We start from the raw sequence: 18,070 nt of genomic DNA, 5'->3' as shown, positions 1-18,070 counted from the left end.
TCGGGAAGCTTCTTGTCTGTATCACTCCTGGGACTCAGTTTTTGGGAGGATCTTGTTTATATTTTACTGCTTTTATGGAAAGGCATGTTTATTTTTCAACAAGATCAACCAATGGGGTAAATGCAGTGATCTCTAGTTCATTCTTTGGAAAAAAAAGTTTATGCTGGTTTGAGCTTGTAGTTTTAATTAGTCTTTGGATGTAAACATCTTTTTTCTTTATCTCATCTACTGAGTTTAAGACCGTCTTCTCTAAACAACATGTTTTCTTCTACAGGTTCTTTCAATAAATGAAGAAGGATTGAGGCGGTGCGAGGAGAATACCAAAGTATTTGGCAGGCCAATAAGGTAAAATACAAGTGGATCTGCTCTTTGGGAATTACCTGGTTTCATGGTGTGCATGGGGGAACATCAGGCAATGTGATGCTGCTGAGCAAAGCTTATTAAATGGAACAAGCCAAGGGTAGGCTGTATGTCTCATGTGCAGATAGAAGCACAGTTACAGCTAACTGAGAGCCTCCACAATTACTGCTAGAGTGAATCTGCATGGTCAAGCCTAAAGGAAACACAACACCTGCTCTAGCAGTCTCTGTGTCATGCCATAACAGTTCTACATGGTAGGTGTTATGCTTCTACTCTCTTCTATTGTTGGATGTCTGCAAAACGATGCAGCCTAACTCCCATTTCTGTTTCTGGGGGATTTTGTAGACGGACGTTGGTACAGGCTGCCAAAAAAATCAAGCCATGATAATATCATGGATAACCTTTCCAGTAGTTTCAGGTATTATTTTCATGTTATTTGTTCATCCATAGTCCATACCAAGGCTCATTACATTCAGTTCTTGTTTGCGTTCTGCATTTATTATACGCAGTTACTCAGCTCTTGATCCAAGGCAAGGTCATGAGGCTCCTGTGAAACCTGAAGTCTAGTTTTCCAAGTACTGGCATGACTTCATATGAAGTTCAGTCAAAAATACTTGTTATCCCATCTTTTAAGTCACTGTAGGGGTCACTTAGGAAAGTGTTAACTGCAAAAATGGATTTAAGGGAGTGGAATGAATGCAGGACTGGCCCTGAAAAGAAACAATGTTTCTTGGACTCTTTTCAATTTCTGACTCCTTCCTTTAATCTGTAAAGGTTCAGGGATGGGTGGTATGTCTGCTTATCTTTGCCCTGTAAAAGAACTAGCTGTCCTAGCTCTCAGTCGGAGGTCACATCCAAGAGATGGGTTTCATGGGTGTAACTCTGAAATTGTGTTGCCCTACTGGATCTTCATTTGTAGAAGTAATCCTAAAGGACTACATATTAAACATTTAAAGTGAAACAAAGAAGTGTTAGCTGTTTCATAGAAGCCTTATGCATAATTTAATGGATGCTAGCTGGTGCAGCACAGCTGTAAATCTTGAATTCATGCCCAGGGCAAGACCTGAACTTGGAAAGTAACTAAAGCATATGCTGAAGCTCAGTATTTAGTATTAAGAACATAGCTCTTCCTATAGAAAAAGCTTCCCTCCCTGAGATCTGACAACAGAATTAGCTTTGACATGTAATGGCACTGTTACTGTACTGTGTTAGTAGGAAATCTGCACCATGAATGTTAAATTGCTTCATAGCAGCAGCTTGGCCACTTAATTGATTTCCCAGTAAAAGCAATGGTTTAACATTTGAGCTGGCTGTTGACAGGATCTTTTTTGGCTTCGTATTAACCTTCACCTGGAGTCTGAAATGTCTGTGGGAGAAGACGCATGATGTCCAAAGTGATCATTGCACATACTGTGTAACCGTGCTTGGCACACTCTTAAGACATTTCTGTACTAAGGAACTGAAACTCCAGTGTCAATAGGTAGCACAAAGCAAGGAGGTAAAATAGAAGAAACCAAAACATGCAGTGGAGTCCACACATTTCAGTACATTAGACACTTGCATAAGAAAGGAGAATTTTGATGCTATTGAGATTTTTCTTTTTATTTTTGTCTTTCTCAAATTTAGCTCTTGGACCTGTCTAGTAGATCTAGAAGGCTTGAATATGCGGCATTTATGGAGACCTGGTGTCAAAGCATTGCTAAGAATCATTGAGGTGGTCGAAGCTAATTATCCTGAGACTTTGGGTCGTCTTCTTATTCTAAGAGCACCTCGAGTATTCCCAGTTCTTTGGACACTGGTATGTTTGTAATTCCGGGTATTCCTCAGCCTGCTCTGTACACTGCTACACACTTGCAGTTTGTAAAACCACTTTAGGGATCAGGCTTTATAAGCAGGAAATGTTAACATTTGGAAACATCTCTTTTACAGGATTCCTGGAATGGATTAAAAAACACTACCTAAGAACTTGCTTACGTAGTTGGTTAATTTAGCTTCTTTGTAGTGTGAACTTTGCGTAACAGACGGTAACAATGCAATCAAACTGATTCCTTCAAAATTGACTTGAGAAAAGTGTGGGAGCCTGATCTGTACTGTTTTTCTTTGTTTGTAGGTTAGTCCATTCATTGATGACAACACTAGAAAGAAATTCCTTATTTATGCTGGAAATGACTACCAGGGTCCTGGGGGACTGCTGGATTACATCGATAAAGAAATTATCCCTGATTTTCTTGGTGGAGAGTGCATGGTATGAATATAAACTAGTGCATATAGCAACTTATTTGTGGTATTTTTTTATTTTTCCTCTCCACCGCTCTAAACAAAGGAACCTAGAAACACAGAATGATTCCTAACGTAGTTTGGGGGCAGGGGCTATGATGTAGGATTCCAGGCTTAGTGTTTTCTTCTGGATCCACTTTGAAAAGTACAATACTTCTCTGCAATGAATATCAAATAACTTATGAAAATAGCCAAGCATGGTTAAAAGCTGTAGTCTCTTTACCTGTCAAGTTCAAGCAGACATGGTAGCACCGCACTGAGCAAGAGCTGTCACCATCAGCTAATCATAAGAGTCTGTGTCACCTAAAAGAACTAACATACCATAAGGAGTCCAAGGAAATATGTAGCACATCTGCTAGCAGAGCTTAACAAACAGCCAGGTCTCCTAGCGCATTGACCCACAACAAACCAAAAAAATTGTTTTACTGCAGGATTCTGTAATTTCTCAGTCCCTTGTCATGTGCCTTAATAGCTGTCTTCTGCCTAGACTATGGGTGTCGATTGAAACTGTCATTTTAACATCTCAACGATACTGTAAGCTTTGTTTTGTCTGTAATGTTTTTGACAATGCAGGCTCACTGGTGTGACTGAGGTGTAGGAGTGCAATTCGGGCATTTGCTGGATCCTCTGTCACAGTAACACTTAGATGATTTTTTTTTTCCTGAACTCAGCTGTGTTAAAATACCATCTTAGGCTTGCTTTTTAAGCCCCTGTACAGTTTCTAGGTTAATTTCTGTACCATTTTTGAAAATTCATCTAGGTCTGTTCAAATACAGTTTCAAATGATAATGAAGTACGGTTGGACACATTGAGAGTAGAGCATGTGTTTGTCTTCAGTGGGCTGCTTTTTGCTGCAGGAGTAGCTTTCAGTGGACGGAATTTGTGCTATCTAACTTGGAGCTTGAGAAGCTGGCAAAATCTGCTGCTTACATAAGCAGAAGTGAATGTTACCAGAAAGCAAATTGCTACAATACTTCCTGCTGGTCACAGAGAATGATAGAGTCTCTTTCTCTTCTTCTTTACTTCTGGATATCTGAACAAAAATGACTTCTCAAAGATCCTTTCAATTCTCTGTTGTAATTCAGTTATCAAACACTTCTACTACCTCATAGGTTTCTATGGAAGCTATTCCTGATCAGATAGTTGTCCAACTTCATTACTAGAGACTTTTTAAAAAAGAAGATTGCTTAGGAAAGTTGTGTAATCAGTTCCAGTACTGAGCTGTCAAGACAGTCGTAACTTCAAAACTGTTACCTTCCTGACTGCAATATCCTTTCACCTGTTTGGAAACTTACTGTATCACCCCACCATCCTTTGCCCTTAAATTTAGCTACCCCAGTTCTTTCAGGTCTCTGTAGGCTATATTTTTTTAGACTGAGTTGCTATTCCCACTTTCCTCAGGATTCTTAAGTGGCTCACATCTTTCTTCAGTATAGGGCGGTATGAGTGATAACTATATTCATTTTCTGTGGTGGTGGCTGCTGTCTGTATACAAGATCTGTTCCTCTGGTGTCTAATTCTGAAAAATCACCTAAAACAGATCATCGTAAAATAAATTTGTGTATGTGTGATGTACAAGCTATAAAATTACTTTCAAACTCAGTTCATATCTCATTCTTAGAGTACTTGCTGAATGTGGGGTTTTGTTTCTGAAGCTAGCAGGCAGAGAGCATGACAGGGTGTGGATGTACAGAGGGGATACTTTTTAATGGCTGTTATGCTTTTAGTGTGAAGTACCAGAGGGTGGGCTGGTTCCCAAGTCCCTCTACCGGACAGCAGAAGAGTTGGAAAACGAAGACATAAAGCTTTGGACTGAAACAATCTACCAGTCTGCAAGTGTCTTCAAAGGAGCTCCGCATGAGGTACGGTTGTAGTCTACCCTTCTTTTCTTTCATCTCAACCTTCTGCTCTAGACTCTGTCTCTTGGACTGAAAATGATTTAGAACTTGGTTACTTAGTTGCCATGGTTCCACCTTGTTCTTCTGTAGTTGTGGTGCATGATGATGTTTTAGTAGCTGAAGTTTGTGACCCTTCCTGGTATCATCTTATTGCCACTGTTTTTCATTCTGTTGAAAGCCAAATCCTTCTAAGCAAAGACAAACAATATACTCAGAAGCTACTTGAGAGCTTCTGAAAGTCATGTGTTAAAATAGACACTCCATCATGAGATTATTTATATCTACAATGCCTTTTTAATAGTCAAAACTAAGCCCAGCAACCAAGAGCTCTGTTCTTTGTCTTCTTTTCTGGTAGGAGCTTGTCTTTACTAAGCAAATTGCTATTGTCTAATATGACTTTTCTGTCTCAGGTTCTCATTCAGATTGTGGATGCCTCATCTGTGATCACATGGGATTTTGATGTGTGCAAGGGCGACATTGTTTTTAACATCTTTCATTCCAAGAGAGCCCCACAGCCTCCTAAAAAGGACTCTCTGGGAGCTCACAGTATTACATCTCCTGGTGGGAACAACGTGCAGTTGATAGACAAAGTCTGGCAATTGGGTCGTGATTACAGTATGGTGGAGTCTCCTCTTATCTGCAAAGAAGGGGAGAGTGTGCAGGTAAGACGGCCGAATCCTCGTGTGGGAGCAGATGGAGGCTAGCTCCAAAACTACATGTTCTAATTCACAATTGTTATTGATGACCGAGTGGTGATTCAGCTCCAGACTGTCTGCTTGCTTTTGGCCGATGTTTCAGCTTATGTTCCTAGCTGCGTGCTGCAGGGAATGAGGATAGTATTTACATGGGATCTGCTGTGAGGGGAGGTTGCATCAGTCCAATAGTGACTGGCAAGGATTGATTGGCAAGGAATACACGGAAGCTACCTAGAACGAAGTGCACATCCAGAAAGTAGCAAGACATGCTTTGTGCTGTAATTTTGACCATTATTTTCTGAAGCAAACAGTCTATGTTTGAAGAATATCATAGTGTCTTACCTCAGTAATGAGAGAAGTCTGGAAATTAAGACTGAGCTTCTGTGTGTTTGTCCCTCTAACAGGCATGTTAAGGAGCTCCTTAACAGCCAGGGTTCCTGAACGGGTTTTTTTATGGCATTTGCAACCTATCCTTTAATTATCAAGTTTGAAATTACATGCAGCATGTTTATAATCACGCTCTGCCACTGCTGTTCCTTTTGACTTGAAATAAGAGTTGAACAGCCTTTGAAAAAGGAGCTCCTTAAGTCATCTAATTGGAAGTGTTAAACTGGAAATATGGGCAGTGACCTCTTGAAACTGTACTTTCTCTTTCAGTGAGGCAGGAGCCTTGACTGTTCTTTTCACAGTCTCAAAGGACAGCTGTTAATGAATATAAATGGAAAAAATGGATATTGTTTTAAACAAGAACTTTGTCCTTTCAGTATATTTAAATCCTAACCCCTTGACACTGTCAGAAAGCAGGAGGAACTGCTGGCATTCTATCATAACTTTTATAAGCATGCTGTGTGGGGAGAGTTGACCAGCACTGCCAGTTGGCTGAGGAGCTGAAATAAACTGGCATTGGGGAAAAATTATGAGCATGTAGGCAGTTTTTCTAAGCTTGGAAAAGAAATTTCAAGCCTACAAATCTTTGTGTTAACAAAGTTAATTTTTAATTTTACTTTGGCTGCTTCCAGGGATCACATGTGACCAGGTGGCCTGGCTTCTATATTCTCCAGTGGAAATTTCATAGCATGCCTGCCTGTGCTACAACCAGCCTGCCTCGTGTGGATGATGTGTTAGCATCTCTACAGGTCTCCTCTCACAAATGTAAAGTGATGTACTATACAGAAGTAATAGGATCTGAAGATTTCAGGTACGTCTGGCTGAGGTTTGTGAAGGTCAGCTGATGTCAAACATTTCTGATACTCGGATGATCAAGCCAGTGTCAAGTTCACTTAAATACAAGTAAATTGTGAGGACTTGTGTTTTCTTAGGCCTCAGAAAACCCAAACAAACAAACAAAATCAACCAGGACTGGCACTGGGGGCAATTAATGTGTAAAAGGGGTTAATCAGTTATCTCACTGTAATCATCGCTAGTCACTTTGTTTTGAAAGTGTTGTGCGAGTTGTTGCGCTTGGCAGGTTGTCCTGTAGAAATGGGTGCAACTCAAAATGGAATTGAGTCAGTTCAGTTGCCTGCTAGTTGATGTAATTGACTGAAACCAGTTCTCAGTTTCTGAACATCTGTTTTTGCAAGGTGGTGTTCGGTGTCCCCATTATTTTATGTGGTGAGGCAGAAAAGTATCTGCACAAAACTGTTACTTGTTTGCACACTGAACAAAAAGCAAGTACAATATAGATACATAGCAGAAATCAAAATCTTTTTATGTTCTGAAGCTTAAAACTACTTTGTTTTTTATTGCAGGGGATCTATGACCAGCCTTGAATCAAGCCACAGTGGATTCTCCCAGCTCAGTGCTGCCACCACCTCTTCTAGCCAGTCCCATTCCAGCTCCATGATTTCCAGGTAGTGCCACAACAGATGAAAAGCAAATGGATGAGATGGCTGGACCCTCGCCTGTGGCAGCTGACTGCAATACAGCATATTCAACTGGCAATTGCGCAAAAAAACCCCACCCCACAAAAGCCTTTTATAGATAGTAAAGTAGCTGTTTGAATTTTAAACTTAGTAGTTTTGGTCCTTGTTAGATCCAACAGCTTGTCTCTTAACTTTAACTCTTTTTCCTAACTCAGCCATAAATATTTTTGCAAGTGTGCTTGCACAAATCCTAACTCTGAACACAAGGGCTCTCATTGAAAGGAAAAATAACCAGTACATCAGTTAAGAATAACTTTTTTTTTAATTGTGTAAATGTTAAAAAGCAAAAAAGAGAAAAACCCTACCAAAAATGCTCTGTAGTGCATTAGAGATCAACTGCAAGTCTCCTGTCAGGACATTTCCTTGCCATCTTAAGAAATCCCCTGTGATCTTCCAGTGCTGCAAACTGTTCTCCCATTGCCACTAAGTGATGTCCGAGACAAAGAAAAGCAGTTGCTGGATATTTGACTTTGTGAGTCCACTTTTTTCGAAGCATGCCCACAGAGCTGTGGCCAGGCTGTAAACACTAATACCTTTTGTATGAGCACATTTTTGGGGAACATGAGCTCTGGGTCTTGATGGGTTGAAGCAATTCATTCTTTCCTTGGATTTGCACTTGAAGCACTGCGGAGAGAGAGAGGCAGAGAGCAGGCTCTCCCTCACTGTGTCACACTGGGCTGATCCAGAATTGGTCTGAGGATTTGTTCCCAGCTCTGCTGGAGCTTCACTCCACTTCCTTGGTATACTCCCTGTGAATTGATTTTACTGAGACTCTGTTCTTATCGGGAATTTATGCAGAGCTTAAGATTGCTTCTTAAATCAGTCTAAAGGAGGCATGGCTTACGTCCTTCCTGTGCACTTTTCAATCCCTCTTGCCTCCTATCCTTCCCTGTGCATGTCAGAAATAGAGTGCTTCAGTTCTGAGCAGCAGAAGCTTTAGTGTAGGCAGGGAGCACAGGGATCTTCACTCTTAAGTGATACAGTAGATGTTCTAAGCAGTGCCTGCTTGACCATTTTCACTACTGCTACTGCCAGTGGTGAACTGCCATTTTCCATTTTGTGCCTATTCTACCCAGGCCCAAGCAATCCTACTTGAATCTTTTTGTTAAAGTCTGTTCAGGTATTCTTCCACTTCGAGCCCCTTCCCACACACAGCAAAAGGCACAAAAGACTGAAGTGCTGGGCAAAGGGCTGTCAGCAGACAACCACAGACCATACCTGGCAGTGGAGCAAAGATTTCAGTCTGAAATACAGCAGGATTTGCATAGTTAGACTCTGCTTGGTCTTTCCTCACCTTCTTAGAGCTAAACTATCCATCCAGGCAGAAGGAGTTACTGTGCTGGCTGCAGTCCCTACTAGAAAGCTGGGTAGGCTCTATTAAGTCTTGGGGAGGCAGCGCTGTTGTGGGTAAGTGGTAGAGGAGCTTGCAGAGGTGTTGCACTTTCAAAGCTGAACTCCCTTAAGATACTGGATGCCCTGCCTGAGGAAAGCTGGTTCTGAACTCAGTATAAATCAGTCTTTTTTTTTTTATGACTGCAAAGCTTCTGAGAGGCAGGCTACTAACCTCTAACTAAGAGCACCTCTCCTGCAGACCAATTCTGGCTATGGAATGTGGCAGACAGAGCTGACGCAGAAGTATTTTAGTAAGAGATTTAGAGGTGCTAAGAGGCCAGTCTCCTTAAGCTGCACCAAACTGGTCTATTTTGTCTTTTTTGGACTTAGAAATTGAAGACGGAGGTTAGACTGTCACTTAGGCTGCCAAAGTGTGCTGTTGTGTGAGACAGGCCACCGCTTTGGTGTCAAGCAGCTCCCCACCCAGTGTCTGCACAGCAGACAACCACATGCTGTGGTGCTCAGGCTGCTCGTATAGCTGTCTGCTTAGGAGGAACCTAGCTTGCTGGAGAGGTGGTTTGATTCTTGACATGCAGGAACCAGTATTCCCAGGCGCAGGGGAGCTAGTGCAGCAGGACACACAGTGAGGTTAGCTTAATGACACTCATGGCTTTTTGCAAATGCCGCTTGCCATGTACCAGGCTGTAAGGGTTGAAGATGGTCCCCTTTCTTTCTTTCTCTCTCTCTCTATCTCTCTCTCTCTCTCTCAGATGGCGATTTTGCTGACAACTGTAAAGAAACTGCTTCATTCGACACTCCACATCTGTCCAGAGGTGTCTGGCTTTGTAGACCTTTTTGAGTTGCAGTCACTTTTCAAGTCTGAAGATCTGTATTTTGTTTTTCACTTGAGCTGGCTCAAAAGTGGCACTTTGGGTTTCTCCTCTGTTAATCTTAACACATCTTTTAGAGCTCAAAGCACATGACAGCACAAACAGCTGGGGAGATCAAATTCCAGAAAAACAATAGTTAATCCTCCTCTAAGCAAAGTGCTGTGGCAATATGACTTGATCACTGCAGTCTGACTAATTAATTTCCCATACCCTGGTCTTTCTTTGTGCGATATTATTGCTCTTCCTACTCTCACCTGATGAGTCTTCTGTTGGCTTTTTTTCCTGTTATCAGTGTCCTTCTGCACTTTCCTGTCTGTACTCATGAACTACATATCAAATTCTGTAAATGTTTTGTATACATAATACCTCATTCTTGGTAATAAAATACAGATAGTCTTTAAAAGATTTTTTTATTGTTATCAATAAATGTGAACTGTTTGGAAAAAAGGGTCAGCCTCTTCATTTCATTCACCTGATGCAAAGCTTTCAGGTTATTTTATGTGCTGAATTCAAGTCTGCCAGAGCTGCTCTGGGCAGTGCTGTTCTGGGGGATACAGGAGGCACTTCAGCTCTCTGCCACTGTGGAGAAGTTCCAGCAAAGCACTCTGTTTTGGGGAGTAGAAACCTGAGCAGGTACAAGGGATGAGGAAATGTGAGTTTAGAAGGAAAACAGCTTCTGCTGGGCACTTCCCTGTCGCATAACAAAATCCTATCTTCCCCATAGTACGTTACACAGGGTTTTTTACTAGTCTCTGAATACACAAAAGGAACAAAATACTGTGCTGAAAAAGTCTTTAGGTAGCCCTAAAAAGAAAATGGTTGCTTTTATGGATTATATGATGATGTTATACTCTTTTATCACAGTTTGAAAGGGAGCTTCAACCTCAGCAGTTCAGCTGATTGCAGCAGCATCCCTTGTGGAGTGTATTATGTGTGTTATCCAAGAGGTTTGCACTGGCAAGCTTAGCTCAGCAAGGGTACAGATAAATGTCTCTCATTTGCCCCTGTGCAGGCTGAAATGTGTCTGGCTGCCTGAACTAGCAAGTGCAATAACTGTTTTCTTTTTCCACCTGCTTATTTCTTCTTATCCAGTGGCCCTGCCATAGGCTTTCTGGCAGAATAAACGGCTGACTGTGTCCCTAGGCTGAGCATGTATTGTCCTGGGAAAACTTGAGTGATCTTAGTGCAGGCACAGCTATCTGAGCTGTAAAACTGTCCCTAAATCCTGGTCTTCCCAATCACGCTGAGCTCTGCAGGCCTTGCCTTGCTGTGGTGCTTGGTGAGAGCTGCTCTCTTCCCTGGTATGCAATGTGGGCTTGGGGAGAGGGATGACTCTAAAGGTGAACGTTCAGCTGAACTGCTCTGTGTTTTAGTTTGGTGGGTGCAGCTGCTGTTAGGGTTGTGAGGGTTGGGGTTTTTTAATTGAAATTTAACAATAAAGGTGTAATAATTTTCTCTCATTCAAAAATAAGCATGCTGTACTACCGAGCTGACTGTACAGGGGTTTGATACTGCCCACTTCCAGGAGTGAGCGAGCCATAAGGTGTGGAGGAGGATGTGGGCTCCTCAGCTGCCCCCACTAGTGATACCTTCTTGGGTGGGAGGATGAGACCATCGCATTTGGGGAATTAAGATTTTTATTTTGTTTTATTAGTAAAAGTAGACAAAACTTTAGCTATTTTTAAAACAGGAGCCAATAAATGTCAGGCTATGTTTTTTTTCTAACCCCTGGAGTTGGAGCAGTGGCTGAAACATCCATTTATGGTTGGTCTTTCAGATTTTATCCAAGCTGTAAAGTTTCTAAAACAGGAATCTTTAACTATGGTCATGGAGGTCTGTCAGCAAGACCAGATGGCTGCCTGACCTACTTCAAGTTTTAACATGTGGTCAATATTTTTATGCCAGCGCATAATTATAATGGACTAGCTTACTGCTGGTCTGGACGTTACTGAATACAAAAGCCCTTGAAAAGACATCATACAAGAAGGTGGCTTTGGCGGTTCAGCTGTGCTGTGCCCAGGGAGGCAGTGGGAAAGCTGCCTTTCCTGGCCAATATGCCTTTCTTGAAATGGCAATTAAAACTGAGAGCCTCAGACCTTACTTGAGCTGAGCAGGTGATAAGGGTGTGGACAGGGGCTGCTCTGCCATGCAGCTCCCCTTGGAAAATCTGGTTGAACCATGTATTTTGGTTTTGGGTGAATTTTATGGAGACAAAGCAAAAATCCTGGAAGAAATTTCACCTGCCCCTTTCCACCTGCCTCCCCTGCCAGCCCTCCCTGCTCCCCGCAAAGCCGAGGGCTCCCTCTTCTCCAGGTGCGAAACCCTGGTGTCCTTTCTCATTTGCAAATCTAGCTTGCCAATGAGCCTGTAAATTCTCAGTTGCCCAAGGCGAAGGGTCCTGAACTGCCGTTTCAAAATCTCCCCACGCATGCCTCCTGGTGGAGCAGGGGCTGATCCTGGCTCGCTCTTTGGCATCGCTGCCCGAACAGCAGCACACGGGTTCCCCGCGGGAGCAGCCAAGACCGTTTGCTCTTCCTGTCACTTCACGGGACAGGCTAATTCTGGTGTAGGCAGACAAGTTAAGATGATGCTGGAAAAAAGACTTCTGTAATCCCTGCTAGCACACAGACAGTGCGGGATGCATGCAGAGCCCTCGCCTCCGTGTTGGTGCTGTGCTGTGGGTACCGGCTGTGTGCCAGGGCTGGCCTGGCACCCCCCTGCACCCCGGCTGCTTGGCTCTGAGCTCCTTGGGGGCTGCACAGCGCCGGCAGCTTTGGAGGAAGGTGCAAGGCTGGCACAGTGCGTAGTAGCTGGGAAAGCTGCTTCCCGGGGCACGGGCTGCTTAATGCCTCCAGGAGAGAAAAATCCTAAGCCTGAAGTGTTAGGTTTTGGCTGTCTTTAAAAAGTCATTAACATCCAGCATAATTCAGGCTCTAAAAAAAAATAAAAATTGCCATCTCCCTTTTTTGGGGAAGGGGAGGAGAGAACTTGCTTTATTTCGCTAACTCCTGCTGTTGTAAGGAGTTTGGATGCTGGGCAATAAAACGTCAGGATTGTCTAGCTGCTTGATTTTCTTTTATTTCCTCCCCTACGCCCACTGCTGAATTCATCCCACTTCATGCTGTAAGCCTTGGTCCCTCGGGTGGCACTCGGCCGCCGCAGGCCCGAGGGGAGCGGGGCAGGGACCCCGGTTTTGTGGCTGGTGCTGGGTCTGATTCAGCCCTTTCCCCCGTGCACGTGGGGGCTGCGGAAACAGGGGCTAACGCTGACCTGCTTCACAGACCACAAAAGTCCCCAAGGACCCTGCCCTGGTGCCAGCACGCATCCCTGGCGAGGGGCAGAGCAGAGCCTCCCCCAACTCTCCTCCTGGCCTAATAAACAAACTAATAAATAAATCTCAGGCTTTTCTCAGTGCTGCCATGGGGTGAGCCGAACGGGGCAGCTCCCCCCCCCCACCCCGGGATGGGCAGCCTGAGGAGGGGGGTCCTGGCTCCCAAACCCCCCACGCAGGTTGGGCTTAGGATGCTGCTGTGACCCAGCACTGCCTCACACCTGAGGATTGTGTTTTAAATCGTTTTTAAAAAAAAGGGAAAAGGAAAAAGGAGTTAATGCGTTACGCACACTTCATCCTGCCACTACCCAGCGCCAAAAAAAAGTGCAGGGCAGCCCCAGCCACCAGCTATTTCACCCACCCCCTCGGTTTGCACACACCTGCTCTTCCTAATTGCGTATTACACAGAAAACATCCAACTGGCTGTCGAAGGGCAGGCGCGGGGTGGGACCCTGCGCAGCCCCAGAACCCCCCGAACCCGGCCTGCGCAGGGGGAGAGCCCCAGCTTCGGGCAGGGAGCTCCCGCTTGTCCCGAGACATCCGCGACCCGTCGCCGCACGGTGTCCCCGGCTCAGCAGGGTGTCACCCCACAGCCCGCTGTCCCACGCTGACCCCTCGGAACCCTGCATCGGGGTTATCGGTGCCCACGGCTGCCAGCCCCGGCGCTGAGAGCAGGGGGAGGCCGGCTGAGCCAGGCTTTGCTGTGCCCAGGCGCGATGCTGAGCCGGTGCCTGGGGGAGCCCGGCTTTGCAAGGCCGGAGCCCCAAATCCACCATCCGGCACTGCCGGGGTGCGCCCATCGTGGGGGGGGTTAAGGCACAAACCCAACCAGCCCCAACTCAGCGTAGAAAAGCCACGTACCGGGGACAAAGGGCTGGGGGAGAAACCCACGAGTGGGGCAGCACGTAGGGCAGGCCGGGGGGGGGGGGGGGGGGGCTGTGCTGCGGTCCCAGGGGACCAGGGCACAGAAACCGGGGTGGTTGCAGCACTGCGTGTCCCTGGCAAAAACCCCACTAGATGGTGCCAGCAGCCCACGCACGGCCCACGGTCCCCCTGCACCGCTGGCCGGGGTCACTCGTGTCCCCGCTGCCAGGGGCTCGGCGTGGGGCTGGCTCTGTCCCGGTCCCCTCCGGGCTGTGCTGCCCCACCAGCACTCCAAGGCACTGGTCCATACTGGGAGCCAAAAACAAGGCAGGTGTCCCCCGTGTAAACCCCTGCCTCCAGCAAAGGGACATCAGGGGGAATAGCTGCAGGGAGCTGCCACCTCTCTGGTCCCCAGACCCCCGCGGCCGCATCCTCACCCTGCGCCCTGTGCAAACCCCAAACCACCCGGCCCATGACGAGAGGATGCTCAGCTGTCCTTCAAGCATCAGCTTGTCTTTTGGTTTGCTCTCCTGCTACGAGGGATCTTCCAAAATAGTCATAATTTCACAAGAGTACTGAGGCAGTTCATCAGCACTGGAGAAAAACCCTTGAGGAGCTGGTGGGAGAAATTCTGTAGAAGTGAAAAAATATTCTGCTTATTGCTATGGCCCCAGTAAGAATTAGCCCAACAGCTGCAACAGGCTGTAATCAAACATTTAAGTTTAGTTATGCGCAGGACTCCACCAGGGAAAGGGAGAAGGAAAGAGGAGGACAGCACAGTGAAAAAGGTGGGAACTGAAAATACAACATTATTCCTCACAAGAGTATCCTAAACTGACCCAAGGCGGGTATTGGCCAGGGCCACCACACTGTGTTTGTAGTAAAACTTCGTGTCCCACTTGACCGATGGGACTGCAGGTGTGAGCATCGCTTCAGGCCCCAACTTGGGGCTCCGGGGACACGGGTAGGAGCTGGGCAGGGATCGGGAGCCATTGTAGGACCCTCCGCAGCTCTCCAAGGCCACCTGGTCTGTCTCCAGCAGCCGTCGCAAGCCGAAAAGGGCAAGAACAAGGTAAATGCATACAATCCCTCCTCTGAGCCTGTCTGTGCTTGTGCACATTCACACCCGTGATGTGTGTCCCCCCCAGGTGCTGGGCCCCTGCTCTGCATCCCGGGGCACCCTTCAACACCTCCTTCGGTCACTTATCCCCCTGCCATCCTCCACAGGAGCCAGCACCTCCAACAGGCTGGATTCTGGAAATCAGCATTTGGCATAAATAGGGAAATCCAGGCTTTTGCCCATTCCCGTGGCAAAGCAAGCACGGAGAGAGATAAATGCATGAAGGGGTGAATGAATAAATACCAGGAAGCTGAGGGTACAACCGAATTTGGCTAAGGCCGCCGAGGACCGGGAGATGCCTGTGGCGGGGCTCTCTGGCATGTGCATTTTAATAGTCCCTATAATAACACGATTGTGTGATCCTTGTCCCTCCTTGGACTGCCTGCAGGCACCAGGGTTGATCAGAAAAGGGGCAGCTGGGAAGAAAGAGGAAGGTCAGGGAGGGGCAAGCCAGGTCTCTGGACCCACCCCCCTTTTTAAGCATTAAAATAAATAACTGCACACACTTCCCAATCACAGAGCTTGCTGGGATCAGCCCTGAAGAGGTTAATTACCACTCTTTCCAATAAATGAATTTCTATGTTTTATAGCAAGCAAAGCTGTTTAGCAGAGGCCGACCAGCCCATGCCAATTAATGCCCGTGAGTGTGCCTGCTGAACCGTGTGCCCCTTGGCTGATGCTACAGTTCCTGCGTGGTGACACATAATTATCAGCAATAAAGCACCCCCTGATCAGGGCCGGGTCTCTGGTTATTCTCAGCCCGTGGCAGGAGCAGACATCACCAGCGTGAGGGCCGGCAGTTCGGATGTGCTCTCGTCCGCTCTGGTGCGAGACCAGGGCAGGCAGCAAACCCTGTCCTGGTTCGAAATTCAGCCCAGACTTGGCCGAAAAGAGCCCCAACCCGCACAGTATGGTACCATGCCGGGTTTTAGTCTAGGTCTGGTCCTGCCCTTCCCAAGGCGAGGATGTGACCGACTGGCACAGCCACGCTGCTGCGGCCGTGCTGCACTTTAGTTAGCTTTGGCACATGAGTTCTCCCCCCCCAAAAAAAAGAGCTTCGAAAGGATGGCGAGACAAGATTTTTCTCAAGTATTTTTGCCTTTGTGTTATTATTTGTAATATTATAACATATTGCCTCTTCTTGGAGGTGTTAAAAGGGCAGCAAAGGGGCTGGAGGACTCTCAGGTCCAAAATGTGTTTGCCAGAGCAGGGTGGGCAGGACTCGCTCCTCTCCCCACGGCTGGTCCGAGGGCTGCCAGGTCCTGGCTGGGGCTTTACCAGCCCTGAGGAGCGACGGGCAGGTCAGCGCTTCTGCCGTTCGCTCTGGCCGGCCGGAGGGGCCAAACAGCGCCGGCTTCTCTGACCGCGACCCCGCTCGAACCGCAGAGCCCATCTGCCGCGGCGGCCGAGGACACGCGCTGCTGTAAATACGGCCGGTTAATTGATTGCTCTTGCTCCAGCAGATTTCCCTGAAATCCCTCATCGGTCGGTGATGGATCTGTTTCGTAACAGCTCCCAGAAACCTTCTCCCATCGCAGCTTGCGCCAGCAGAGCATCGCTGGGCTCGCTCACATCCCGGCCGCGTGCTGCAGCCCCTGCCTTGCCACACTTTGCACACCTAAAGCCAGAAGCTCACTGGCACAGGGTGGGGGGGTGAGGGCTGCCCAGGGACCCATGAGGACAAGGTTTCTAAACTGGGCTGTGGTGGTGCCGCTTGGCCACCGACATCAGCCCAACCCCATGCTGCCCACCCTGGGCTCAGCACCCTAATGGAGCCGACACAGCTGGAGGTGGGTGGCCCTGCAGGACCACAGCACCCATTGCCACCCCAGACCAGACCCAAGCAAAGCAGCCAGAAGATATTTTTTTCTTACCAGACATGGGCCAGTTGCAGGGGTGAAAGCCCCTGGGGCAGCTCTGGCCCTAGAGAGGGGCCAGCTGCAGATGGGGTCTCTGCAGGGCAGCCTCCTCTACGTGGTTTTTCTCTAACAAAACCCTGTTTTCCTGAGCAAGGGAAGGGCCTGTCTCTCCATCAGCCCATTTCATCAGCCCTCTGCAGCAATCATGCCAAGGAGCTGCCTGCATGCGTCTCCCTTTGCTTCTGAAGAGCAACCAAGACACGCTTGCATGGTGACATTGATGCCCTGAGCCAGCTCTGGGCAGCCACAGACACTGGGGTTGTTTATTTGTCCTTCACAAGAATTTAACAAGAAAAGAAGCAGGAAAGGATCGTGTGAGCTCTCCCCGGGGAGGGCTGGAGCGGGGACAGCTGCCCGGCACTGGCAGGGACACCACCCCACCACCAGCATCCATAGGCAAGGTCACCGGTGAGCCCCTCCAGCCCACCCAGTAACGCTCCCCCAGTAACCCTACAGCAACCCAGCATGCCACAGGCAGTGGGGCAGAGCTGCCAGCCCCGTCCCACCGCCCTGCTGCAGCCACCCGGGGCCCCACGGGACCCTCAGCACCCGAGGAGCACAGGAGCAGGCGCTGCTCTGCAGGCAAGCCAGGAGCTCCGGTTCTGCTTTGCACCATCCTCCTCCTCCCTGGAGCTCGGGGTTTGGGCCGTGCAGAGCTCCCCGGTGCTGGCTGGCCTGCAGCAGCTGCAATGAGCAGCTCTCTTTCAAGATATCGAGTGCTCTGCTTTGTGGCAGAGGGCAGTAAGCCCATTCTCCGCCTGCCTCTCTGTCTCTCTCCTGAGCCCTAGACGATGCTCAGAGGAACTGCAAAGAACTGAGAAAAAGCAGGAATGACAAATGCCGTCCCCTGGGACAAGGGGACCTCTCCAGAGCTAAGCAGCAGCCTTCTTCCCCACCTGGGATGAGGCAGGATCTGGCCAAGCGGCGGCTGGTGCTGCTGCCCAAGACTCTTGCAGGGCGGCGGGAGGTTGGAGCTGGAGCACCCCAACCCCCAGGCACGGCCCAAGTGGTGGCCCCGAGGCTTGAGAGCAGCAGGCACCATGCAGACCCGTACGACACTGGGACCGGTGTGGCCATGGGGAGCACTGGTTTGAAGGCAGACACACCAGACTGGCCCAGTCACCCCTCCTGGCACTGTGATGGCTGTCCTGCAGGACCTCCCACAGCAAGACACTCAGCAGTCACGTCTTCAGGCCCTTCCCCTGGGGCACCTGGAGAAGTGACAGCAATCTGTGCAAGCAGATGATAGCTATCCAAAACCCCATTGAAACACGGGCCAAACCCCCATGGGACACGGTGCTGCTGGGGGAGCCGTGCGGAGGGAATCCAGAGAGCGTGCCACCGGCAGTGCTGGGTCTTTGCCTCCTAAAATAGAAGAATAAATGTGTTCAGGCTCAAAGGCTGCAATGCTATTCCATGTTGGCATTGCTTCGCCCTCTGAGATCACCCTCGCTGGGGG

The 18,070-nt window shown here is 47.8% G+C and overlaps 1 protein-coding gene across 3 annotated transcripts in view; it reads left to right on the top strand.

Moving 5' to 3' along the window:
- SEC14L1 (SEC14 like lipid binding 1) overlaps positions 1-9,824 on the top strand; it is a 43,593-nt gene extending 33,769 nt beyond the window's left edge. For 2 of the 3 annotated variants that reach the window (XM_030014899.1, XM_030014900.2), the window contains exons 10-17: positions 275-345; positions 1,987-2,158; positions 2,471-2,605; positions 4,365-4,499; positions 4,946-5,197; positions 6,250-6,428; positions 6,982-7,083; positions 9,258-9,824. In XM_030014899.1, coding sequence (XP_029870759.1) covers positions 275-345; positions 1,987-2,158; positions 2,471-2,605; positions 4,365-4,499; positions 4,946-5,197; positions 6,250-6,428; positions 6,982-7,083; positions 9,258-9,273 — 1,062 coding nt within the window. In that variant the 3' untranslated portion in view covers positions 9,274-9,824. Of the gene's footprint in view, positions 1-274; positions 346-1,986; positions 2,159-2,470; positions 2,606-4,364; positions 4,500-4,945; positions 5,198-6,249; positions 6,429-6,981 lie in introns of all 3 variants that reach the window. The other variant, XM_041123654.1, reaches the window with a different exon arrangement.
- The last annotated feature ends 8,246 nt before the right edge of the window (positions 9,825-18,070 follow it).

Source organism: Aquila chrysaetos, chromosome 5 (genome assembly GCF_900496995.4).
Source record: "Aquila chrysaetos chrysaetos chromosome 5, bAquChr1.4, whole genome shotgun sequence".
Classification (NCBI taxonomy): Eukaryota; Metazoa; Chordata; class Aves; order Accipitriformes; family Accipitridae; genus Aquila; species Aquila chrysaetos.
The sequence above is the reverse complement of the archived record's forward strand: the minus strand, read 5'-3'. Positions and strand labels throughout refer to the sequence as shown.